The 25,932-nt window shown below is 36.3% G+C and overlaps 1 protein-coding gene, 2 long non-coding RNA genes and 1 pseudogene across 3 annotated transcripts; all 4 read left to right on the top strand.

Annotated features, from left to right (window-relative positions):
* Positions 1 to 335: 335 nt before the first annotated feature.
* Positions 336 to 1,485, top strand: LOC109135821 (uncharacterized). Its single transcript, XR_007276588.2, has 2 exons — positions 336 to 1,101; positions 1,250 to 1,485. It is a non-coding gene; the product is annotated as an uncharacterized LOC109135821 (long non-coding RNA).
* Positions 1,486 to 7,151: 5,666 nt separating this feature from the next.
* LOC130590944 (uncharacterized) lies at positions 7,152 to 8,040 on the top strand. Its single transcript, XR_008968838.1, has 3 exons — positions 7,152 to 7,431; positions 7,508 to 7,596; positions 8,027 to 8,040. It is a non-coding gene; the product is annotated as an uncharacterized LOC130590944 (long non-coding RNA).
* Positions 8,041 to 9,285: 1,245 nt separating this feature from the next.
* LOC104892482 (mannan endo-1,4-beta-mannosidase 1-like) lies at positions 9,286 to 16,157 on the top strand (annotated as a pseudogene).
* A 7,153-nt stretch (positions 16,158 to 23,310) lies between these two features.
* On the top strand, positions 23,311 to 25,119 carry LOC104892471 (probable xyloglucan endotransglucosylase/hydrolase protein 23). Its single transcript, XM_010678423.4, has 3 exons — positions 23,311 to 23,642; positions 24,028 to 24,221; positions 24,569 to 25,119. The coding sequence occupies exons 1-3, from the start codon at positions 23,376 to 23,378 to the stop codon at positions 24,948 to 24,950; spliced, it is 843 nt and encodes a 280-aa protein (XP_010676725.2). The 5' UTR covers positions 23,311 to 23,375; the 3' UTR covers positions 24,951 to 25,119.
* Positions 25,120 to 25,932: the final 813 nt, after the last annotated feature.

A 25,932-nucleotide genomic window follows, 5' to 3' on the forward strand; every position in this document is an offset into this window, starting at 1 on the left:
TGACCATAACAAGTCCATAGAGTAAGTTCAAACTATCTTTTAGCCCGACACATAATAGAATCCAGATTTATAAACACTTGAGTTTAGTCCAAAGGTATTCTCCTAGGCCCAAACTAAATATTAACTAATAAGAGAAATAAACTTGGGCTTGAATTGAAAGGTAAGGAAATCGGAATTTAAAAGAAGAAAAAGCATCATCACTAGTAGAAAAAGGACGATTTGCGTCCCCTCAATTGCGTCGCACAGAAACGGAAACGACGCACGGTGGGGATTTGCGTCGCATGTGGGAGGAGTGCGACGCACAACATGGGTACATAATCACCAGATACGAACTATATGCGTCGCACGTGCCTTAGGTGCGTTGCAAAAGCCCAATTTGTGTCGGATCCCCTGGCCCATCCGACGCAAATCGTCTCATCTTTGAAAAAAACCTTTCACACTATCTGCGTCTCACCTCTATAAGGGGCGTTGCAAAAGGGTGATCTGCGTCGGACCCATAGGCCCATCCGATGCAAATCACGTGGGTTATTTACTTTTTGGAGCCCCAACAAACTGAAATTAGTACACCATATAAAAAGCCCATTTACATTTGCCTTGGTCTCAGCCGTTTCCTCTTCATCTTCTCTCTCTCCATCTCTAACCTAGATCTCTCTCAATCTCTCTCACCATACTCTCTCTCTCACCATACTCTCTCTCTCTCCCCCCTCTCCGTCTCTCTCAATCTCAAATGGCGATTATGGCAAAAACTGAACAACAACACCGGCACGATCTGAAGAACAACGAAGACCTCTCTCACTTCATCAATTGAATTTCTGTTTGTCGATTTTTTGGAGACGAACAACAACACCAGCCGTTATTTTGAAGACCCCCGTCGAGTTTTGAAGCACAACATCTCTCGGTACTCTTTCACTTCATCAATTGAATTTATGTTTGTCGATTTTTTGGTGGTGAAGATTTGATGATTTCGCCGGGAAGATCCCGTGGTTGCTGCAGACCCACTCACTAAAGAGGATCTTGTCAATTATCTTGCGTCTGGATGCAAACCTAAACAGAAATGGAGAATAGAAAAGAAATATGAACAGATTGTTGAGCTGCTCAATGGTAAAACTGAAAATAATATCTTTTCGTTTTTCTTAAATCTGATTTTTTTTGTTTTTTTATGGTATTTATCCTAGTCTAGGGTTTATTTTTCAGATTTAGGATTTTCTTTTATATTTTCTCTTCTGAAATTCCTTTTTTTCGTTTTCAGATCTCGAAGCCTTGTTCTCGAAGCCATGTTCTCGAAGCCTTCTTCCTCTTCAAGCTCATCGGAAACATCAAGTTTATTTCTCATGATTCTAGATTCAGTTTTGGTTTTACATCTTTTTTTTACTGCAAAATGTAATTTATTTGTATTTATTTAACATATTTTTTTCTCTCATTCGATTAGTTTGTAATACATTTTTTTATAGTAACAGTAATAAATTATGTGCAGAATCAAAACAATATTGTTGTGAAGTTGTAATTTATCTCTTTTTCTTTAGTTTCTGTAATTTATTATTACAAATCTACGATTGTGTTTGCACAGAGCCTCATTCTATTCATAAAGTTAATTTTTTTCCTAAAAAAAATTTTTTTTTAAAAAAAAAATTGAAATTTGCGTCGCACGTAGCCCAAGGTGCGACGTAAATCACTTATTTGCGTCGCACCCTAGGTAATGTGCGACGCACATTACCCTCTATAGCTCTATGTTGGGCTGGGGAGAACCACTTGCGTCGTACCGTATAAAGGTGCGACGCAAATAGCTGAACCATCTGCGTCGTTCCCGCATACGACGCAGATCGTTTCTGAGTCATTTGCGTCGAGGGCTTTGCCGTCGCACCATAGTCCGACGCAAATAGGCGCCTCACATCCGACGCAAATTGCCTTTTCTGTACTAGTGCATCTCTGCTACTAGGAGCAGGGAGGACAAAGCTCCAAGGCTCTGGCAAACCGGGGGGGGTTGACGGAGACGACTGACGACGGCGAGCAACGACGGCAGCGTGACATGGTGGCTGGGGTCTCGGAGGGTAACGCGCGAAGAAGAAGAGCGCGGGAGAGAAAAGAAGAGTGCGAGGCGGAGGGAGAACGTGAGTGCGTGCTGGCCGGCGGATCTCCGGCGAGTCGCGCAGGTGGTCGGCGAGCGACGGTAAGGTTGTGGCGCGAGACCGGCATGGCGCGATCGGTGGTCGTTGTGGGGGAGAAACAAAGGAGAGAGATAGTAAAAATTGGGGTTTTCTTTTTGGGTTTCCTTGGGTCACGTTTTCCGGCGAGTTGTTGACTAAAATTCTAGTTAGTGAGAGAAGAGAAGATGAGGATTGTTGTTGATGGTGTTCTTGGTGATAAATCTCTATGGCTATTTATAGTGAAATTTGAGAACCTAAAATCAGTGGATGGGGGAGATAATGAAGTAATTATTCTGAATTTTTAGATTGAAGAAGCTATGGTGTGGGATTGGTGACATATTTTTGGCAGGAGAAGAAGGGTGAAGGTGATGGCATGTGTGCCAAATGGCCATGGAAGGGTGAAGAAGAAGGCAACATTAATGGAGGATTGACCATGACTTTCTTTTCTCTTTTTCCTTTTTGTTTTGCAAACAAAAATCAGAATTTATTCCCACAATATCACTCTAAACGTGGCTTAGTAAAATTTTGGTGAAACTTGGATATTTTGTGTCTTAGTGAATTAACAATAAAACTAACCCTCTTGTTTAACTCATGAACTTATAAAATAAAAATCATCGTCACATAGATATTAACATTTTAAGTTGGTAAATTTTATTTTGTAAATTCTATATTCGTTTTATTATACTTTGCTTAATTAGTGGAACGAATAAACTAAAACATATTTTAACTACTCATTAAAATTAATCATTTAACTTAAACGCGTTTAAGATTTTAGGATATTACAGTATCGACCAGATCGGATATTTATGAACACCCATACCTATTGTTGCAGTCTCGACACATAACCGGTGCAATAGGTTGACCTATTTACGCTTTCATGTTGGACTTATTGTTGCAGTTTTTTTAGTTAACTAGTTTAATATATTAAAAGGTTACACAATCCAAGTTAGCTAGACTGGCTAGCATAGGGATATGGGATCCCAACATTACAAGATAAGCATAAATGTTCAAAAGTAATATTTTCTACGCTAATCACTAGTTTTACCCATGGGGTTATACAAAATTGGCGCAATATGTCCACCTCCTGACTCCCTTTGTGACTAGTTCTAGCCAGGATGTCAGCCTCTCAAACTTGATCCTGTTCCACTTTTTCCAGCTAAATGTGCCCCTCCTTCTGCAACAACTCTCTGCACATGATACTGTAATTGTTATGACGGTCTTTGGTCCTTGTACTTCCATTTATATGGTCCATAACTATCAGAGAGTCTGAAAGGATGAGGCAATTTGTCCATCATTGTTGCAGTTATGGCCCAAAACCGCAGAAATAAATTTAGGGGGCGTTTGGTTCATGAAGGGGAAAGGGAAAGGGTTTAAGAAAGAGAAACAAGGAGAAAGGAAAAGAAAACCCTTTGATTAAGAATGTTGTTTGGTTGAGAACTCAACTTCCTCCTCTTACTATTTTCCCCTCTCTCTCAAGTCTTAAGTACCACCATTCCCACCACCCTCTCACTACCACCCAGCAACACCGGCTTGTCATTGCGCCCTTCACCGGCGCCCCTCACTGCCGCACCTTACCGACGCCACCTCACCGGCGCCCCTCACTGCCGCATCTCTCCGACGCCTCCTCTCTCCTCTCTTTTCCTTCTCCACCACCACAGAAGCTCATATTTGAGGTATTAAATGTCAAATTCGACCATAAAAACTTCAGATTTGAAGTTTTCATGGCCGAATTTGACATTTAAAGCCATAATCAAGGATAATTTAAGGTAATTCCGTTGTTGTTATTGCTTTTATTTCATTTTTGAGGTGGGGTTTTTCCGGTAGGGTGGTGTTTCGGTGGCTAAGATGGGAGTTTGGTTGTTCGTGTGGTTGTTTTGTCGTGGTGGTGGATGAATTTTGGTGATTTCGTATAAAAAGTTGATCACAATAGATGGCTGGATGGGGAAAAAGGCAGTAGAACGCTACTTCCTCTATCTCATTTGTCTGATTTTGTGTGGGTGGAAGTAAAACCAAAGATGACATAATGCCAATCAATGCACATTTCTTTCAAGAATCGCCCATAATAGAATTTTGGTAACACTAAAGATTACTGCCAATAAGTTTTTATCCTGCCAGATGAATTATCATCTACGGTACCCAAGCCGTGGGGTTTTGTGGACTGGGGTGGTTTCGTCGTGGTGGGGTGGCAGTGGGGGGATGGGGAATCGGCGGCCGGTGGTGGTGGATGAATTTTGGTGATTTCCGGTGGTGGTGTGGTGGTCCTCAGGTGGTGCTGGTAGGGTGGTCGTTGATGGTTGAGTGGTGGTGCTTGTAATTGGGTGGTTTGGTTAAGTGGTGGTTGGGTGGTCAATGATGAGTCAAAGAAAGGGAATGTGAAACCTTGGGGGGTAGTGGGGAATCAAAATAGAGGGATTTGGGGTAATGGAGGGGAAAAGAGGAGAAACAAAACCCCCAATCCAAACAAGATATAAGGGAATGGAATCAACTAATTCCATTTCCCTTTCCTATAACCCCCTAACCAAACGCCCCCTTAACCTATTCTTGCGCCTTGATTTGCGCCATTGTGAAATCCTCAGCAATAGGCCACTTACAAACCACAACAAACCGCAATCATTCTACTAGTGACGGGGGTGTGAAGAATGGTGATTAGTTAATAGTGATTGAATACTATTTAGTTGTTATGACTACTGGTGATTGATTACTGTTTTACTTATGCAAATATGCAGTTACACACAACTTTTGGTATTATGCACCTCACAAGATCAGTTTTCCTAGTTTTAGTCACATGATCCTAGGCTGATCTCATATCTGTAATTTTGTCTCTTGTACAACTGGATTTGTTTTTTGTATGCTTGTATAAATAACTCTTTAGGCTTAATGTAGCTCTTATATATAGAGAGAGAGTGATAAAAAGTTAACCGTTGTAGTATAGAAAAGATATAGCTTGAAATACAAACTGTGAAATACACAAAATCTTTCTGAGAATCATCAAAGGAAAAATATTATTGTTGTTGAGGTTTTGATTTCTCTTCAGTTTTTGTTGTTTACTTGTTTTCGAGGCCTATGCCTAGGCGGATGTCAGTAAGGTAGGTCAAGTAGAAGATTCGTACCATCCTAAGCCCCAGTTGGCTGGGATAAGTCTAGGTTTGGCAGGTGAGGAGACGGAGATGGGGATTAAAATCTTACCCGCCATGTGTGGTCCCCTCCCGCCCGCCCGCCCTACCCCACCCTCATGCGCCTTGCTCATCCTCTATCCCATACCCTCCGATCTATAAAACATATTATATATTTGTAATTTTTATTATAAAAAATCCATGTTATATTATTTTGCAAGGAGCAGTAAAATTTGAATGATAAGATAAGATTTATGACTAAATTTCGGTTGATTTTATAATTTTGTTCATTTATTAGTGATATTATTGTGGCATAATATGTTTGACGCGAGAGATTTTCACACTTGAAGTTTTGGGAGGGTATATAGTTGGGGTGGGTAATAAGGCGTGCATGAAGCGAACGTGGGCACTCAAGCGGGTGGTGGTACGAGGACAAATTTAATTACATATTCGTTGGAACAGAGATGAATTTGGAAACTTCCCCGCACTGGCTGGTGGGGCGGGGGTGGTGGTGCATGGGAGTTTTAGGCAGGTATAGTGTGAAAGGGCCATCCTTCACCCCCGCCCCGCCCAATTGACATACAACTAGGTACGGTATGATATCATTAACACCCAGAATTGTGTCGAAGTAGAATTTTTTGTTCTGATTTAGGTGTCGCACTAAATCTTTTATTTTCTCCAATGTGCATGTCACAATATAAAGATAGGAAATAGAAGTACAAAATAGAGAAATCCTAATCGTTTTTTAATCAATATCCCTTTACAAACATTTGCTTACTAAAAAATGTCATTTTTCGTATTATACATAATAATCTAGTACTCCCTCTGCCCCAAAAATGTTGCTAGATTTTGACCGTTGACACTATTCACTTGGTAACTTTGACTGTCTTTTAGTTGCTATACATAAGAAAAAATATAGTCATGTTGAATCTTATTTGATTCGTCCCAATTTGTATTTTCCACATATATAATTTTTATATTTTTTTCATAAATGTAACTTAAGATATTGGTGTTGAAATTTGCATCTCGTATTTTTGGGACAGAGGGAGTATTCACTAATTTTACAAAAGGTCAATATTGTAACTTAGTCACAATTAAGAGGGTGTTTCGTTGGAGGAAAACATTTTCCAAAGAAAAATGGATTTTTTTTTTCTCTGTTTGATTTGTGAAGCATGGCAAAAATGATTTTACACATACTACAAAATGAAATTTTCTACTGGTAGAAAATATTCTTCTTCCTGAAGGAAGGAATCCGAAAATCTCCTCTCTATTCCTTCAATTTCTTTCCTAATCCATGCACTATGCTCCCAGTCCCAGGAGCACAATGAGAATTGTGCTTCCACAATACAAAATAAAATATTACCAAAATAAAAGAGAACATTATACTGTTGAAGTGGAACCTTACAAAAATTCACTTATAAAAACGAATATTTTACTATTGAAGTGGAACATTACCAGAATCTTAGACCCTTAAAAAGTTGGAAGTTGGGCACTATTCATTTCAATAGTGTTATGGGTGACAAAACCATGAAATTCACTATTCATAAGCAACCAAACATCTCAGCCATCCAATCTTCATCCAATCTCAGCCATCCAATTATTCTCCTCCTTAGAGCACCTCCAATGGCAATAAAAACCCTCCCCATATGGACTCTCTCTCCTCAAATGGGGCTCCACATGAGTGGGGTTGGTTCCCCATTTAATGAGGATGCTCAAGTTTTAGGGGAGGTGCCCAAATGAAGAAAAGGTGGTGGGGTATATAATAAATAGATAAAATATTGGTGGGGTATGGGAAAGTAGGAGAGAAAAGGTGGTGGAGTATAGGAAATAAGAGAGAGAAGATAAATGGGGAGGTAGATGAGTGGAGGTATGTGTTTCAAATTTGAATAAGGTAAAATGGGGAGGTAGTGGAAAATCAGGTGGACAAATAAGGTGAGGAGAGAGAAAAAATGGGATGCCCCATGAATGGAGGTGCTCTTACTTCAGTCATCTCCTTTCTCTCTGACTCTGTGTTTCTTTCCAGCCAATTCTCTCTCCTCTTTCTCTTTGTTTCTCTCACTCTTTAGTCAAACTTTTTAGGGTTTGATATTCTGGGAATTTTTAGACATTCATCAATGGCGAAAATTAGGGATATGGATGAGGATATCAAGGATGTTTTCGCTGAGTATAATTAGGTATTGTTTTCATCTCTCTTTTTTTTTTTTTTTTTTTTAACTGGCACTCACAATCAATGACAAAACTCTGTTTCAGCTGAAGCCGAATCATTCAATACCGAAAGCCTACCCGCCGGTGATGGTCGAGAAGGAGAAGCTTCAACGACGTTGTTTCCCGGTTCACAGGTAACTCCTTTCCCCTCCTTTTTTTTGTTCTCCTTTTACCATTCTCTCTCTCATTCTTCTTCTTTTTTCATTTTCTTACCCATTTTTTCTTTCTCCAAAACCAGACCTACTTGCTTTAGGTTATGTTTTTCGCCATTTCATCATCCATTTTTTCGTTATTGTTTCCACTTTTTCTCCCCCTAAATTACGGCTCCATTTCTAGGGTTCTATTCAATTTTCGCCATGTTTTCTCTTACAATCGGGTTTCAATTTCTTCTTTTCGTTCATATGTAGTTCTAATTGAGGACCAATTTTGATTTTTTTTTTTTTGCATTGAATTTGAGAGTTTTTTTGGGTGATTGACTGATCAAGAGGAGAAGAGAGAGAGAGGGTTGTTTGAATAGATGATTGTTGGAGTTTTTTTTCCTGGAAAAATGAGTGCGTGTTACAGTTGGTGATGGTGTATTATTTGTGTATAACTTTGAACCTTGAAATTACAGTTGGTGATGGTGTCGTTGATTTCTTACAGCAGCAATGAGTCTGTGAGGTAAGTTAAACATTAGAATTGAGTCTGTGACATCTAATTGTCGTAATGTTGAAAAGAAAGCTTAGCATCTTGATTTTATGTATGTTCTGGAAACTAACGCTGGTTATTGGGTATTCTATATCCCTTCTACTAAAAGGTGCAGTGCTGTATATTTAAATGAACTTGCAATGTGGTATTTTTCTGGCTTTCAATAATCATTTTCTTTGCTATCTGCAATGGTTCAACGTAATTTTTTAGTTCCTGTGGTCTATGGATGGTAATTTGTACCTATATATTCTCATGCTACTTAATCTAAATCCTTCTTTCCTTTTGCCCGCGCTATCATATAATATCTCTTTTTTCCCCCTAATTTGTGTCATTTTGAAATAATCAAGTATTTTTCTCTTGAAAGAGGTGGCAGTAAAATAGCTTGTTTGACCCAAATTTGGTTACTGTTATTCTAGCCCTTCTGCACTCCCACATTTAAAAGATCAGAGGAGGTATTGACTTTAGACTCTCATTGTATCGTGCAGATCATTGAGGCATTCCAGAAATATCATGCAGATCACCCTTTTGGCAAATTTTTCGGCAAGTGCATTGAGCTCAAAATTAAACTTGATCGCTGCTTCAGCGCAGGAGGTAATTACTCTCCATATTTTATGTATATAAAAGTCTTGAACATCTTTTTCTTTGGGTGGCTGAATGTATTGGACTTTATGGTTTGTAGTGATTTTTTGCTGATTTGGACTTCATAGATAGTTTAGGTTACTTTAGTGTGGTTACAAAAATTTTGAAATTGAAGAAAGAAATTAGTAAACCATTTACCAGAGGACAATAATTTCAACGTGATTAGTTTCGCCATTGTTGGTGCTATGATTCTGTAACAGAAGGATTTTCTTGAATTTGGTGCAGCTTTGCATATTCTCACAGAAACCTTTTTGGTAAGAATCAAAAAGTAAACGTCTCACTTGAGAGGGGACGGATCGACTCTATATTTCGGATAAATTACACAGTCCCATGGATTGAAGGTGATGATAAGCGTACTCAACAATCAATTATGATTCAGGTGATAAAGCTACTCTTCTTATTTATCTTATCAGAAGAAATTGGTATTTGCTTATCTTGCTAAGTTTATTTGGTCCTGTGATTATTCCTGGTCTCCAGAGTTCAAGACTCCTGGTATTTGTATGGTAATCAACCCGGCAATAGTAACATAACCATTGGCCGTGTAACAGCTGGCATTGAATTCAGCAGGCCTATAAGACCAAAGTGGAGCGGAACTGCTGGGCTTACATTTCAGGTATCTTTAATTAGCTTCTTTTATGATCCTTTTCTTGATTGCCAAATATGTTATACACAACTTTTTTTGGTTAAAATATATGGAAAAATCGTTGTCTGATAATTGAGTTAAAGTAGTGTTTTCTGTTTGTGTTGTTAACCTTCATTAACTTGACGTTAGTTTCCCATTCATGTTATTGCAGCGTGCTGGTGTTCATGATGAAAAAGGGGATCAAGGATTTCTATAGCAGTCCTCTTACTGCGAGGTATGCACTGTTGCATTCATCAACTTCTTAGCTTAAATTCTGAAGCTGTTTATTTTTTATGCTCTACTCGGATACTTCATTGAATTCAAGTATCTGTTTCGGTTCTTTTTTTTATACTCTGACATGGTTATGGACACTTCACATTAAAATTTGAACCAAAATTATGGCAAATTTTCTTAAAATAGCCGAGTAGGACATGTAGATATGGATCCATGTCCAACATGGATACCCAAGTCCAAGTAACAGCTTTTTTTATGCGCTTTTTGCTCTGTCTTGAATTTCATTCCTGTTTCAACTTTCTATCCTTGTTTGATGAGCATTTTTGTTGTGCTCAGTGGGAATACTCATGATAATATGTTGCTTGGCAAATGCGAATGTGCCTACACTCGTGATTTAGGATCCTCCATGGTTAGTTATCTTTTGACTTAGAAACTAACTTCATCGGTTCATCCGTTATTTTCTTGTCACTCATATGGTTCATTTTGCAGTTGGTCTTCAGCATGGAACAAGGTCTTCCCGTCTTGCCAGAGTTTGGACACCTAATCTAAATAAAGGTGTTGGGGATGAATAAACTGGACCGTCCTGACTGTCTTCTCTGTTTCAACAATATGATTATAATAACATTGCAGCGTAAATCTCTTCCTGTTGTTGGTACGCTTCTCTCTATCTTTCGTTACTACTTATTTACAATTTTAACGAAGTTCTTAAAATTTAGCAAAGATGAAATTCAAGATACGAAGAAACTCTGATTATTGTTGGTGAAATTGGGTAAAACTACTTAAGTTTTTATCTTTATGATTTAAGCATTAGGATTAGAAATTTGTAAACAAGTTTTTTTTTTTGTTGAAATATTGCATTTTACAGAATTGTGTGCTTCGAAATTAAGAGTGAAAAATATATTTGGAGAATGAATGTAGGAGTTAGAGTTGTTTGTAGCTGAATTTGTGTTGGTTTTTGAACAATTATGATCCACAAAATTACCTCTGTTTTTGTTAAAAGCCGGATTATGCCGTCAGGAAAATAAATTGATCGGGGTTAAATGACTCCATGCTCCCTTCTCTCAGAAAGTTAAGTTCGAGCAAAATCAAGATATCATGAAGGCCAGCTTTAATTTTTGCAGGAGAGTTATACAATACTCTATGATCAAGGACAAACCTGAACTTCCTTTTTCTATAACCCTATTTGTCTACATTCAGCTAGCTTGTGAAGAGAAAGTATGCTATTATCAAGTAGTTTAGACCAGGAACCATTTCTGTATTACACTTATCATCAAGTTAAATTAACTGATGACTGCAATGTAGTTTTCCTTATCTATCTATAGAGTTCCTTCACCTGCTATTTAAGCTGTGGTGAAGTATTTTTCTACACTAATATCAAACACATGAGGATATTAGATGCTTATATTAAACATACCACATAAGCCCTATTATCACTAATATTACTACTATATGCAGTTGGCAGCGATGAAGTTTCTGTTTTGTAAATTTTCGTACACACAAAGGAATTGGAAAGATTAACTAGGGGAAAAAGATCAAGATCAGCAACTTTTTAGCTGCTTGCTTACCAATGAGATGGAAGTGAGGTTGTTGGTGGTGTTCCAGAGGCAGTATGTGGATGAAGATGGTAGCTTAGAATGTTGAGCGTGAGTATTTTGCTTTAGAATCAATAGTGGAACTAGCAACTCAACTGCAAACTGAATTGTGTTTATGTTTAGGGTGACAAGATAAAATAATTTTCCCCACACCCAACCAAAGGGAAATTTATCTTTAATTGTGTTTCCTTCTGAAAATTGATTTCCTTGGAAAATTAATATCCATTGAAAATATTTTCTGCCAAACTAAGGTGAGCTCTAATCTTGCAATTTCTTTTCGATTTAAGTTGACACTCCTACATGGGTTGCAAGAACCCTGTTCTAATTTCCAGAGCTGTAACCTACGATGCTTCCTTTCTAATTTATGTTGTGTGAGTATCTGGAGAACTCCTCCATATATCTCCTTGAACTGATTTAAGAAAATCAATTTGATCATGAACTGAAGTTATCTAATAAGTAATTTTCTGATAAATATGTCTGAGACCATGATCCCCCAAAAGCCTTAAATGTATAGGGCTGTGGAAGCAACTCCTATCTTCCATGTGTGTGCGTGTGTAATATATTACTTTTAACGATTGCATTGTTAAAATTTTTATAATAAGATAGTTGATAATCAAAAAAGGAAATTAATCTTGAAGAACCAAGAAATATTTTCATTTGATTGTTTTGTAGTGAATTGAAATTCATTCTAATCCCGGAAATTCATTCTAATACTTTCAAGGCCGCATATTGATTTTATCAAGAAACCTCGAATTTCATTTGGGATTTCATTCAATTAACTTTATGGGTTTTCGATTTTGGTTCGTTTTTTGCAAATTATGGTTCATACCCTCTCCTTCTCTTCAATTGTGTTCATTTTTCCCTTTTTGCAGGAACTGGTATACTTTAAAGGCCGCTAGAAATGGATTAGCTGATGATCAGTTGGAACAACCAAAGAATTAAAGATACCCAATTTCTTCTCTCTTTCTTCCACTTTTGCACGTTTCATTTAATTGGGTATCTTACTTTATATTATCATCACATTTTGCTCAAATTCTTTGCGTATACTTCTGGAATCATTCTATCAACTTTTGCAAGATATCATCTTTAACTTTTTTTTTGTTTATGTTTATGATTGTTTTTCTCATCTGGGTATATCCTGTTATTTTGGAAAAAGCTTGCTAAAATTGGGTCGAATTGAATCTGGTGAGATGGTGAAATTGCCAAATCAGCTCGAAAAAGTAAGTTTATCTGTGGGTTACTCGAACTGCATATATGAGAAAGTATAGTCGTACATGCTGGTTAGATTTTGATGCTCAAAACTGTGAAATTCTCTTCAGGCAATGTCTCATTATGGGTATGAGATTGTTCAAACTCTGATTGTGACTAAGGGTTGTCAATGTTTCTGACATATTACTATAAAGTAGGTTATTGTGGTTACGTATAGTTATTAGTGCAAAATGTTTAGATCAATGTCTTAGAAACTCAGATTTAATCTAATACATATAAATCCCTATCCTGTATTAATTTTAATCAAGTGAAGCAACTCAATTTTAATTTCGCAAAATTTGTATAGAATGGCTATTATTACAAGTAGTACCAAAGAGATTCATATTGACTCTCTTGGAGGTCATACTCTCACAGATCACTATTTCTTTTCGTGTCCGGATTCTCAAATGTTTCATGATTTGAATTAATTTACTGCCTGATGTTGCTTTTCTTAAGCAGTGTAAAACTAATGTTCCTTAATACAGGATGTTTAGAACTAATTTAAAGCGTTTTATTAAGATGAGATGTTTCTGTTTGATTCTATAAGACATCAATTTCCCTGCTTAATTATGTTTTCTTGTGGCCTCTAGAAAGTTTTATTATGATAAAGTTGTTAATTTTTTATGGCACTCATAGAGGTCTCATAACAAGCTTAAAACAGGTTTCTATGTTTTAAAGATCAAGCAACAAATATTAGTTACCTAAGCTCCCAAATCTAACGGCAAAGTTCTACGTTTATAAATAAATTCTTTAGAAGCATCCTTACTGTTTCATGAGCATTAGGTTAACACTTTTCTTCTACCCTTGAAGTCCCTTACATTCGTCTACGTTTTTCTATGTTTCTTCTCTAAATTTGTTTGAAATTTTATTATTTTATATGAACAAATTCCGCAAAATTGAAGAACAACAATAGATCAAGGTGAATTGAAAGAAGGCAATGCATAAACATGAATATAAAAAGAAAGGTCTTCTTTGTTAATATAATAAATACTCATGTTAAAGCTCTTAATGTGGGTTTTTCGTGGTTAACCTTAAAGACACTATCTTACTATTTACTTAGCTTATGAGGAAAAAAAAAGGGACAAGAGAGCTATAATGGCAGGAAAGGAGAAAGTGAAAAAGAAGGAAATAATGATAGTAATAATAGTAATAATACCAATAATAACAATATTGTACCGAAATGAACTAAACTAAAAATAAATCCAAAAGAACATGGCCTAGATTCGTAGGACCACAAGATAGTTTGTACAATAAAAGGGTAAATTTTGTCGTGAATTTTACTGCACAGAATGTATTGACAAGAGTAAATAACTTCACTGGAGTTGCATACAAAGATGATCCTACAATTATGGCTTGGGAGCTTATGAATGAGCCCAGATGCCCTTCAGATTTATCTGGAAAAATTCTTCAGGTTTGTTCAACCTTCCTTTCTCACTTTCCAGTACTACTTTCTTTTCTTTCTTCTTTTATTTTATCCTTGATGTGGGAAGATGAATGTCATTATGTCAACCTGATTTCAGGTAATTTGTACTACTGTGTAAATATTGCTTTTCTATTTCAAATCACATTTAGGCAATTTCTACAATTCTAATTAAAGAGTGTAGCACAATCTTGTGTGATATATATATATATATAGCCAAAGGCTAGCATGTCACTTTCATAGAACACATGCATAGACCCAACATTAATGCATTCTTCCTCTTATAATGTTATTAGCCTTTGAGTTAGGCATGTAACCTATGATCTTCCAACCATTCAAAGAAAGGCCGACATCATGTACTTGCTGTTACACCATTAAGTTGTAACGTGAAGGAATAACTTCATTCCTTTTTGCAACATTGTGGAGTGGGTCTGTGGGTGGGTGTTGTTTCGGGTGAAACTTTCGTGTAACCGGTGTAGGGATATCGTGGGTATATTGGAGAACGAATTTTAGTGGGGGCAGCTTAGGATGGCGCGGAAAAAAAATAATCAAACCAACGATTAGACTACCCTAGGGCATAATCTAATCTCCCCTTCGATGTTCAAGTTAGTAAATATTTGAGGAATAAGTCTAATGAGGGAAATGAGAGAGAGAGAGAGTCCAATTCAGGAGTTATACATTTATCAGATTCATAAATAGGAATATGATTATAGCAATCGGAGTGAGTGACGTTGTGAAAGGTGTACGAAATTTTACTTGAATGGGCTGGCATTCAAAGGTGCTTGGACCTTGCCTTACCTCGGGGTAACTTAGAAGCCTAGAGCAAGTTATCATTGGCCCAAACAAATGTATCATGGCAAACTCATGATGATGGGTATTTCTTGTATTAGGAAGTTGAAATTGACTAATTCGATGCTTGTGTATTTAGTCATCTTTTGATGGAAGTTGCCCAATTTTCTTTTACCCATTACTGCACTATGTACACAACCTCAAATTTCGTCAAAGAGAATTTGACGATCATTTGGTTTCGCTGCAACTGCTATCCCGTAAAAGAGAATTTGTGCCTATTTGGTGTACGGTTAAGGATAATGGTGATAATGTTGTGTGTAATTTTGTAAGAAAATTGTAATGCCAATGTTCTAGGAAAGTTTTTTCCATTTCAAGTGATCTTGCTTCTAAAGTCTGTACAACCAAATTATATGAACTTTGTAGGATCAAGCGTTGTTAACTTCAACTTAATTTCGTTCAAATCAGTAAAAATTGCATAAAATACACTAGAGAATCAGTTGTAATCAGTTTAAATATATATAAACACCAAAGATCGCTTGAACAAAACTTGAATCTAAACTAATTGAAGTGAAGGAATAAAAAAGAGTTGCAATATTTTATGCATGGTCTTTTCCCCATTTTCAGGACTGGATCACTGAAATGGCTCCCTACTTAAAATCAATAGATGCAAATCACCTTCTCGAAATAGAATTAGAAGGCTTCTAAAGAGATGATAGGAAGCAATACAATCCAAACAACATCCAAGCAGGAACTAACTTTATTACTAATAATCAAGTTCCTTCCATAGATTTTGCTACTGTCCACTGTTACCCAGATCAATGGTAAGTCTCTTCTCTTCAAAATCTTAATAAAACAATCAAAATCCCAAAAACTACGCTTTTTACTAACCTTTTTCTACAGGCTATCTGGTTCAACTGGCAAAGCACAACTCTCGTTCCATCAGTAGTGGGTGCAACAACATATTTTGGACTCACTAAACATCCTTAAGAAGCCAGTAGTATTTGCAGAGTTTGGTAAATCATATAAAGTTGCAAGCTACACCTCATCTGATAGAAATCAACTCTATAATATCACCTACTCTTCCATCTTTCTATACATCAGCTTGCGAAGGAAGAGGGGCCTGCAACTGATGGGTTGTTCTGGCAGCTGTTACCCAACGGAATGGACAATTTCCGAGATGGATATGAGATAGTGCTAGGGGAGGAACCTAACATTACCGGAATAATTTCCGGACAGTCAAAGAAACTTTCCAGATTAAACAAGCACGGTCCTGGGGAAGCAAGGAGCTGATACAAGTCATTAGTGTGTCTAGCTAGGGAATATATTGACGTTTTTTTTGAAGAACGCTACTGTAAAATTTTCATGTATATATACAGACATGAGGGAACCTCCTGGTTTAGGTTACATGAAATCGTAATTGTTTCGATGTTGAAACGACCTTAATCACATCTGGGCTTGCATTTCTGTGTGTGGTTGACCTTTTATGCATTAGCGTCTCCCCAATTTTGAACTTATTCACACGATATCCAAGTCCGGAAACTATGCTACTTTGAGGTTGGTGCTTGACAGCAGGGTATGTGTTTCCCGAGTTATAGAAGAAATCCAGCCTCGAGAAGATGTCAGACCCCTTAATATCTTGTGGTACTCTATATCCAGTACCCTTCATGATTTCAACCCCTCTCCCTTTTAAAAGCACAAGTATAGATTATGTATGATAGGGGCATCTGTTATTGGATCAAGTTCTACAATCTCACTTTTATCTGTGTTCAGCTTAATAGTGGTTTAAAGCGCCAAAAAAAATGGTTAGTATATGCAAGTGGTTGTTACTGTTGTTAGGGATAAAGCATGTGCTTTGTGAAGCTTGATTCTTTTGTAATAGAAAAACGCTTTGTTTTCCTAGAGTTTAATAGGATCAGTTTTGATCCTTTTGTATTGGAAAAATGCTTCGTTTTCCAATAGTTCAAGCAGATCAGTCATGTGATATTAGGGATTCTATTAAACTTACTCATGTTTTAGAAAAATGCTTCATTTTCGTATAATTGAAGCTAATAAGTTGTGAAAATTTGTAATCGTCTTTCCCTCTTTTTGAGGAAAAAATACGAAGTTGTGGTAGCTTTTCCAACTAATTTGTCTTGCTTAGTTTATGCTTCTAAATCAATAAAGCTTCTATGTAATTTGGTTCACTAAATGAAAATTCTTATTTGGTATCAATTTTCTCTATTTGGTGCTTTTTATAAGAAGTATTTTGTTTATTCTATATCTTTGGTATCTTACGTAATCAAGTGCTTTTCTACATTAAATTAAAATTACAAGTGCAAGTATCAAAAATCCAAGAACAATAGCTTCATATTCAATATGTTAATTATATCTACTAATTTGAGTATCGCTTTTACGCCATAAAGTTGAGAGGTAAATGATTGTTTTTCTGACAATAATTTGTATCGGAATTCAAATTGCAAGCAACTGCTATTAGTGCGAGGAATTGGAGATCGCTTTAACTTTATATCAAATTTGGGGATTTTGGTAAATAAGGACTTTGTTCCTAGGTCTTGGCAAATTTTGTCAAATATTAGTGTCGTACGACACAACATCAACACGAAATACAGGTCAACGCAAATATCATATATCTATACTCTTAATATTCGGCTAATAATAACTGGATTTTGTCGCTGCAGCAACACTAGGGAGACACTATCTAGACACTACTTGAAGCCTAAAGTATATGCAAGCTGCATGAAGTGGTCGATCCTTGCTAAAAAGAAAAGTGAGTCTTGATGCCTTGATTGCGTAGGCCAATCTATTAGACTATTAGTTCCTCTATGGCTAACTTGAATCATGAGATTTAGAGCGTAACTATTTGGATTTTGGATCAATTTTCGAAATAAAATCCTACCATCAAATATACCTTCGTACTTTTTCTTATTTATGTGATGTGTTATTTATGTATAATCTGACTTCGACTTTCAGCCAATTGTATTATATAAGATTTTCCTATAGAAAAAATGATTGTTAAAATAATAGTAATAGTTAGATTATTTGTACTATATAAGATTTCCATATGATGATTAGAATAAATTATAATGATTAAATTATTGTATTATAGAAGACTATTCTATTATAAAAAATTGGAAGAAAAATAAGTCGGATCAGGTTCGGAGTCGGATATCCGTGATTTTAAGTCGGGTTGGATCTCGGAGTCGGATGTTCAGATTTTAAGTCGGTCGGATTCGGATTTTCAAAGTCGGAGTCGGACTCAGATTTAAAATCCGACTTTCTGTAGGGTCGAAGTCGGATTATGCATAATCCGGTCCAAGTCCGACCCGTTGCCATTCCTAACCTAAACCTTAGATTTCTCAAGAGTCGACGCTCAAATTTCCAACTTTAAATAGCTAGAGATAAGGAAGATACATACACTTACGAAAAAGGTAGAACTACGTTATAAAAAAGGCGATATTATCTAGAGCGAGATTTGGTTTGTATTACTCAAAATTTATGTTTTTGTGTTTAACAATTTAACCATTTGGGAAAACTATGTTTTTTGTGTTTGATTTTGGGAAAACAATTTAACCCTTGCTATTACAATATTTTGGGGTAGCGTGCGCGTAGCGCGCGGTACAACAACTAGTTTAATTATAAAAATGAATATTTTACTGTTGAATTGAAACATTACCAGAATTCAATTACTTAAATCGAATATTTGCTCATCAAATGTAGAACATATTTTCACTGAAAACATAACATATTCTTTTTTTGCTGAAAAATAAGCTTTAAACGAACATTTTTTAAAATAGAACAATTGCTTATCGAATACAGATTTTCACGGAAAATAGAATATAATTTTCTGCTGAAAAATAAGCTTAAGACGAATATTTGTTGAAATAGAACATTTGCTTATTGAAAATAGAACAGTTTTCACGAAAAATAGAACATATATTTTTGCTGAAAAATATGCGTAAAACGAACATTTGTTGTAATAGAACATTTACTCATCGAAAATCGAACAAATTTACTGGGTGTACCATGTGCACCGCACTCCTAAGAGCACAACATAATTTTTTTTTCCTCTTAAGTCTCATCCAACGTGTCTCGTCCATTTTATTTTATTTATAACTTTTTATATAAAAACCAAACTAAAAAAAAACTAGGGCCCGTTCGTCATCGTTTTTTGTTTTCAATTTTCAGGTTTTTGGAAAACTAAAAATCAAAAATAGGAAACCAGAAAAAGTGGTTTTCATTTTTTAGTTGTCAGTTATCAAAATTATCATGTTCCCAATAAATTTGATTAATTTTTTATTCATTATAAGACATATATCATATGATTTTGAAAATCAAAAAATCAAAAACCAGAAACCCACAATAATACCAAACGGAACCTAAAATATAAATATTTTTCCCTACAAAAATGTTTGTAAGAAAAAGCAATTTTCATGCACTAACAAATAACAATATCTTTTGTCCCAGCAAATAGAGCTGATACAATAGTTAATTTTACCTATAGCCTATAGGTTAAGCAAGAGTGAACAATTTAATTGCTAGCCGAGGAGAATTCAACAAATGTTACTCTCATAGTAGTATGATAGTATCATACAGCCTCCCTATAGTCTTTGACAATCAATTCTGTCATAAATAGTAGGTATCAAGTGGTGGTATTGACTTCTACCTTGATATCACAATAGTATCAGAATTTTGAGGCTCTGAGCATCTAACACCGATACACGGCTGTAAAAAGTTCAGAAGATTAATTGAAGTTCTATCTTCTATGTGAGGGAAAAGAAAGCGAGATTTCTAGAATAACAAAATAAGTCCACTGGAGAAACAAAATTGACATTTCCTCTTAATGCATGCCACTATCTAGTACACCTATCTACGTGTGAAAAGCATATCAATTACCATGAAGAGGTTCTTATTATATATATATATAAAAGGCAAAGACCTTTTTTTTTTTGATAATTTTGGTTTTAGTTTTATTAAGGCTCGAAAGGCCAAAGAAACACCATTAATAGTACATGCACCCTATTAACAGCTTAAAGACATAACATTGCGAACTAGATACAACTGAAAACCGATCACTGGGCTTTAACACCATGCAAGAAATTCATCTTTTCTTGAAAGCCCTTGCTTTGCCAAGGCATCTGCCACCCCGTTGGTGCTTCTTCCTTTATGGATTATTGAGAGAGAGAGCCAAACTTTGCGCGCATTCCGGATGTAATTGAGAAGGAAGTTGAGATTCCAAGGCCCGCCGCTATCAGAATTACACCATTGAACAGCATTGAAGGAGTCCGATACAATGGTAATGGTGCAACCCTTGATTGCCTCCGAGTTCATGGAGATTCGAATGGCTCGATAGATAGCATAAACTTCGGCCGAGTTGATTTCCATAAATGGAATGGGGGTAGAGAATAAGCAATTGAAGTTGCCACGGTCATTACGCAAAACACCACCGACCGCTGCATGATCAAATCTAGGATCGAAGGATGCGTCAACATTCCATTTGAGATGGTCAATAGGAGGAGGGGACTAGACCTGAAGTGATGTATGGTGTGATGGCAGAGAGAGAGAAGCTTTTTTCATCCACTTTAGGCAGTGAGGGTTTTGAATAACCTCCGATGGAGAGTAGGGGAAATCATCTTCCCAAGCCTTAAGCCACCAACACAATCTTAGGAGGATCAATTCCTGCAGCTCACGGGGAGAAGAGGAAGAATTATTAAAAATTCTTGCGTTCCGTTCCTTCCACAGGGACCAAATTATTACGAAGAAAGATGCGTGCCAGATTTTTTTGAAAAAAATTCCACCTCCGGTGTATCGCCATTGATGGAAAGCATCCCTTATTGAGAGAGGGAAGGCCCACGATAGGTCCCATAAGGCAAGCCACCAATTCCAAATCATCCCGGAAAATTGACAGTGTATGAGTAGATGGTTTGGAGTTTCGGATTGAGAGTCACATAGAACGCAACAAGAGTTTTCCGGGCTGATTATTCCGAGACTTGCAAGCTTCGATCTTGTATTGATTTTTTTCAAGTATGGATAACCAAGCAAAAATTTCAACCCGGTGGGGAACAAGTCCTTTCCATACGCCTTTAACAATGTCTTGATGCACTTGATTTGAGCTCTTTGCAAGTTCGAGTGAGGCAGACTTGACAGAAAATATACCTGATTTATGAGGGGTCCAGACTATAGTATCATCTCGGGAGATGTCAAGGGTGATAGATTCTAGCAATTTGAACATTGAATCTCTTTCTTCCTGATCTCGAGTTCGCAGGATACGGCGCCATGGTATTAACCAATGCCATTCAAGACCATCCCAAACACCAAGAGATGCAATTGTGGCTGAAGGATCAAGACAAATAGAGAATAATCTTGGAAATAAGGATTTCAAGGGGGCTTCGCCCAGCCATAATTCATGCCAAAAGAGGGTAGAGTTCCCACGACCAACATTTTTCCGGATTTTTTGGGCCCCAAATTCCTTCATAATCGGATGACTAAGAACTGTTTTGCAAATTGCCCTCCATGGGCCGCCATAATTAGGGATTTTGAGATCCAAAAAGGAGAGAGAGGAAGTATACCCGTATTTATCAGAGATTATGGAGCGCCACAAGGCCTTGGGCTCCTTGAAGTATCTCCACAACCACTTAAATAATAATGCCAAATTCCTATGGCCCAAATTTCCGACTCCAAGACCCCCCAATATTTTCGGCAGCTCCAACCGAGCCCACGAAACTAGAGACAATGATTTTTTATTTTCCGTCCCATTCCAGAGAAAGTTTCTTTGGATTTTGACAATGCAGTCAATGATGCCCTTCGGGATGGGGAAGAGGGACATGAAGTAAAGTGGGAGACTAGAGAGGGAAGCTTTAATTAAAGTAAGCCGCCCTCCAATAGATAACAACTTTCCCTTCCAATAAAAGGCAAAGACCTTAACATCTTAAATTATAGTTCGGGTGCATCCAACACCACCAACTAGAACTAGTAGTTTAAATACCACCAATTACGGAATGAGGTGTAGTCTGTACCACCAACTACGCGGTGGAGTGCAGTCTGTACCAAAAAAATCCACCGTCTTCAGTAACGTTTTAGGCCTCCGGCCTCATTTATTGTACAAAATGCACCCCACCTTATAGTTGGTAGTATTTAAGCTACTAGTCGTAGTTGATGGTGCTGGGTGCACCCGAACTATAGTCCAAGGTGTTGAGGCCAATTTTACCTAAAAAAACTACAATCAATTCAAAGAGTATTCTATTCATCAACTGAGCCCAATCTCAAAATAAACAAGATAATATTGCTTTAAGTTATCTAAAAGGCAAAAAAATAGAATTTCTTGTTCCAAAACAAAACTCTTGATCAATAGGCCATAATTGTTGAGTTTTGAAACTATTTAGTTCATCCAATCAAAAATAATTACTTATTATGAATCATCCATACATGATACGTAAATGTTGAATTTCTTGAGATACAACAAAGTTATTACTATTGTTTGCAATGAAAATAGTACATCTCAAACCTCAACATATTTTCCCCTTCTCATTTTTCTTAAATCATGATATTTCCTTTTGTTTTCACCATAAAGAATTCATTGCATATTAGGCAACTTTTCATGCACTTATCATGCAATACCCTTTTCATGCTATTATAACTAAAGTCAAATCATAAATTCATAACTATGCTCTATTTGGTTGAAGTAAGACATTTATTATTATCAAAAATAACGAAAACCAAATACAAGAAAAAACTTAATAATAAGTTATTTTTTCTTTTGTTTGGTTTCTCACAAGATAAAATACAAAACAACGCATTAAAATACAAAACAATGCATCAAAATATAAAAGTTCAAAATAAAAGGAAAACGATCAAAATGAAGAGGCCAAAAGAGAATGAACAAGGAAGAGGATATTACGAATAGAGAGAAAAATATTACAAGCAATATTATATTTAAAATTTAGAAAGAATAATATTTTTCATTATTATTATTTTTTTTGCTAACCAAACAAAAGAGGATAGAAAAATTGTTTTTCATTAAAGTATTATTGTAGCAACAATCAAGTAGTCAGGCACTCCTAATTTCTATAAATTTAACCTAAGATTATTCTTTTCCAAAGAATTTCTTTTGTTTTTGGGTAATTTTCCAAAAAAAAATTCTTTGAAGAATATATATCTAAAACCAAAAATTGAAAATGATAGGAGTACCAAATAAATTGTCTTGCATGGCGTCACTTGGGCAGAAGCCTTGTTTAGAAAGGCACTTGTTTGTCTTGTCCCGTGGGGTAAACACAAAGACCGCGTTTGCTTAATCTTCTAACCAATAGGTGGCAACTTTTGGCCATCAGCTTCTTCTTCATACCAATAAAATTGCATGAAAATAAAAGAACAAGTCAAAGCCCATTGGTCACTCTTTCTTGCCTATTTACATGCTTTTCCAATGTTGGTATTTAATTTTAGTGCTCCATGCAAAGGTAACAGCTGTTTTCACCCTTCATTATTTTGAATCTTCCTAGTTACGTTCTCTATGCACTAGTCATTTTCTTGATTACCAACTTCAGTGGCCGCCTGCCCTTATCTTTTGACATTTGACACTTAGATATTTGCCTTTCTTTCCTCCTATATAAATACCCTTCCCATGCAAAACTTATAGTATCATCAAACATAATACAAGTCTCTAGGAACTACTACAAAGTAAACTCTCCCTATATGGCTTCCTCCTCTCTCCTTGGTGTCCTTCTAGTTGTTTCTTTGGTTGTCGCGGCCTTGGCCGCGGGTAACCTCAACCAAAATTTCGATATCACTTGGGGTGATGGTCGTGCTAAGATTCTTAACAATGGCCAACTTCTTACACTATCCCTTGACAAGGCCTCCGGCTCTGGCTTCCAGTCTAAGAATGAGTACCTATTTGGTAAAATCGATATGCAAATCAAGCTTGTTGCGGGAAACTCTGCCGGCACAGTAACCGCTTATTATGTAAGTACTCCTACACATGTGTCTAACCTTTTTCCTCATATTATTAATGATACAATCGTCAACTATAATTATATTTAATTTTATCGCTAGTAATTCTTTATAAGAAAAAAGTCCAAATAATATCATTTGTGATATTGCTAGACTAGTCCGAACGTTTCTTTTCAAAATATCAATTATTGTTTATAATTTTAATAAACAAATTATTAATATTCATAATCAAAACTGTATTTTTATGATCATAGAAAAGCAAATGAACAATACACTAGTGCGAGACACAGAGTTTTATCTGATAATTGTTTAAGAAAAAAAGTCATAGATTATTTCTTATCATATGTAATTAGTGACACAAAGTTTATTGACAAGATCAAACTTATTTAATTTGCAGTTATCATCTCAAGGACCTACACATGATGAAATAGACTTTGAATTCTTGGGTAACGTCAGCGGTCAACCATACACTCTTCACACCAACGTTTTCAGCCAAGGCAAAGGTGGCCGGGAACAGCAATTCCGCCTTTGGTTTGACCCCACTTCCGACTTTCACACCTACTCCATCCTCTGGAATCCTCAAAGGATTGTGTAAGTACACTTATTAGCTTTATAATTAGTTATTTGTTTTATATTTAGTACTACTTCCCCTATTATTTTTAGTTGTTTCATTTTACTACTTTCCAAGGATAAGTTATTGATTTCAATCTAATTTGTTTGCTCATTATATCGACCTTTTAGAAATTTATAATATGTAACTGAAGATATTGATGATGAACGACTTTACGTGTCGTAAAAAAGTCAAATGAAACATCTAAAAACAAAGTATAAGCTTTAGAAAAAATCTGTACTCTACCTCCAGTTTATGTTAAAAAATAAAAACTCATGATCATTATTCATTATTTCTTACCTACATATTATCATTCTTTGGTTTTTAGATTTTCTGTGGATGGCACACCACTGAGGGAATTCAGGAATATGGAATCCATGGGAGTGGCATTCCCAAAGAATCAACCAATGAGGATATACTCGAGCCTATGGAACGCGGATGATTGGGCAACACAAGGTGGACGAATCAAGACCGATTGGTCTAAGGCTCCATTTACAGCGTCATACAGGAACTTCAACGCGGATGCGTGTGTTGCATCCAACGGAAGATCTTCCTGCAACTCTGCATCATCTTGGATGAACCAAGAGCTTGATGCCACCAGCCAGAGAAGAATGCAACAGATGCAGAAAAACTACATGATTTACAACTACTGTACTGATACTCCAAGGTTTCCTCAGGGTTTTCCTAAAGAGTGTACTGTCTCTCAGTAATAAGCTGATACCATCAGAAAGTGATTCTGTTTTACTCTGACTGCAAGTTTTGCTGTTGTAATCTTTTATAGTACTAGTAATATGTTTTGAGTTTTTCTTTCTTGTTATGTAGTGATTTGTTATTGTACAAAATGGAATATGAATAAGATGATTATTCTTTTATTATAAAGTGGTAAACTTATAACAAAGAAGTATACTTGTACAATTGTACTTGATGGATCGATATAAAACTAGATCAGTTACTCTGTCTGCGATCGGAGTAATAATTAATAATCATATCATCTCAATTCCTTGTAATTAAGTATACACAATGTTATTATGGTACTATATCAAAGTTAATTAATCCCAAATCAGTATTATTTTTAGAAATGTGATGATTCTTTCCCGGCATCCTAAAAAAGCTACAACATGTAACTGTTGCTTTTGGTCATTAGACCATCAACACTAACTTGGAACCGATTTTTACTAGTATCTAACACAAAAGGTGTGAAGAATCTGAGTTATTACAGATTTCTTAGAGATAACATCAGAGAGAATTTAGGAGAGAGAAATCTTATTGTATTATCTCCTGTAGACTTCCTTACAATCAGTATACTTCCTCCGTTCCAAAATAAGTGAAACACTTGTCTCAAAAAGCTCTCACATAAATGAGAGGAGTGTTTCACTTATTTTGGAACGGAGGAAGTATATGCAAGTTATGGACAAGCTTGTAAGAGAAGTTATTTAACAGAATGTACAACTAACTCTAACAAACTCTAACAAACTAGAATACACGTGCCATATAAATATCTAAGCTGAGGTGATGATATCAGCTTCTTTACCCCCCCCCCCCCCCCTTCAAGCTGGACTTGGGAGAGTAGGAACCAAGACCAAGCTTGAGAGATAGAAAGTGATGTTGATCAGTGCCAAGAGGCTTGGTCATGATATCAGGTAGTTGTAAGGAAGATTTGACATGAAGAAGATTAAGAAAGCCATCCATGTA

The sequence above is a fragment of the Beta vulgaris genome, chromosome 1 (assembly GCF_026745355.1).
Source record: "Beta vulgaris subsp. vulgaris cultivar EL10 chromosome 1, EL10.2, whole genome shotgun sequence".
Taxonomy (NCBI): Eukaryota; Viridiplantae; Streptophyta; class Magnoliopsida; order Caryophyllales; family Amaranthaceae; genus Beta; species Beta vulgaris.

Bases quoted from the DNA above. Each gene is read 5' to 3' on its own strand.
- LOC104892471 (XM_010678423.4), top strand. From the start codon at position 23,376: ATGGCTTCCTCCTCTCTCCTTGGTGTCCTTCTAGTTGTTTCTTTGGTT. The intron at 23,643-24,027 runs GTAAGTACTCCT...TTTAATTTGCAG, and splicing joins GCACAGTAACCGCTTATTAT to TTATCATCTCAAGGACCTAC. The intron at 24,222-24,568 runs GTAAGTACACTT...TTTGGTTTTTAG, and splicing joins TGGAATCCTCAAAGGATTGT to ATTTTCTGTGGATGGCACAC.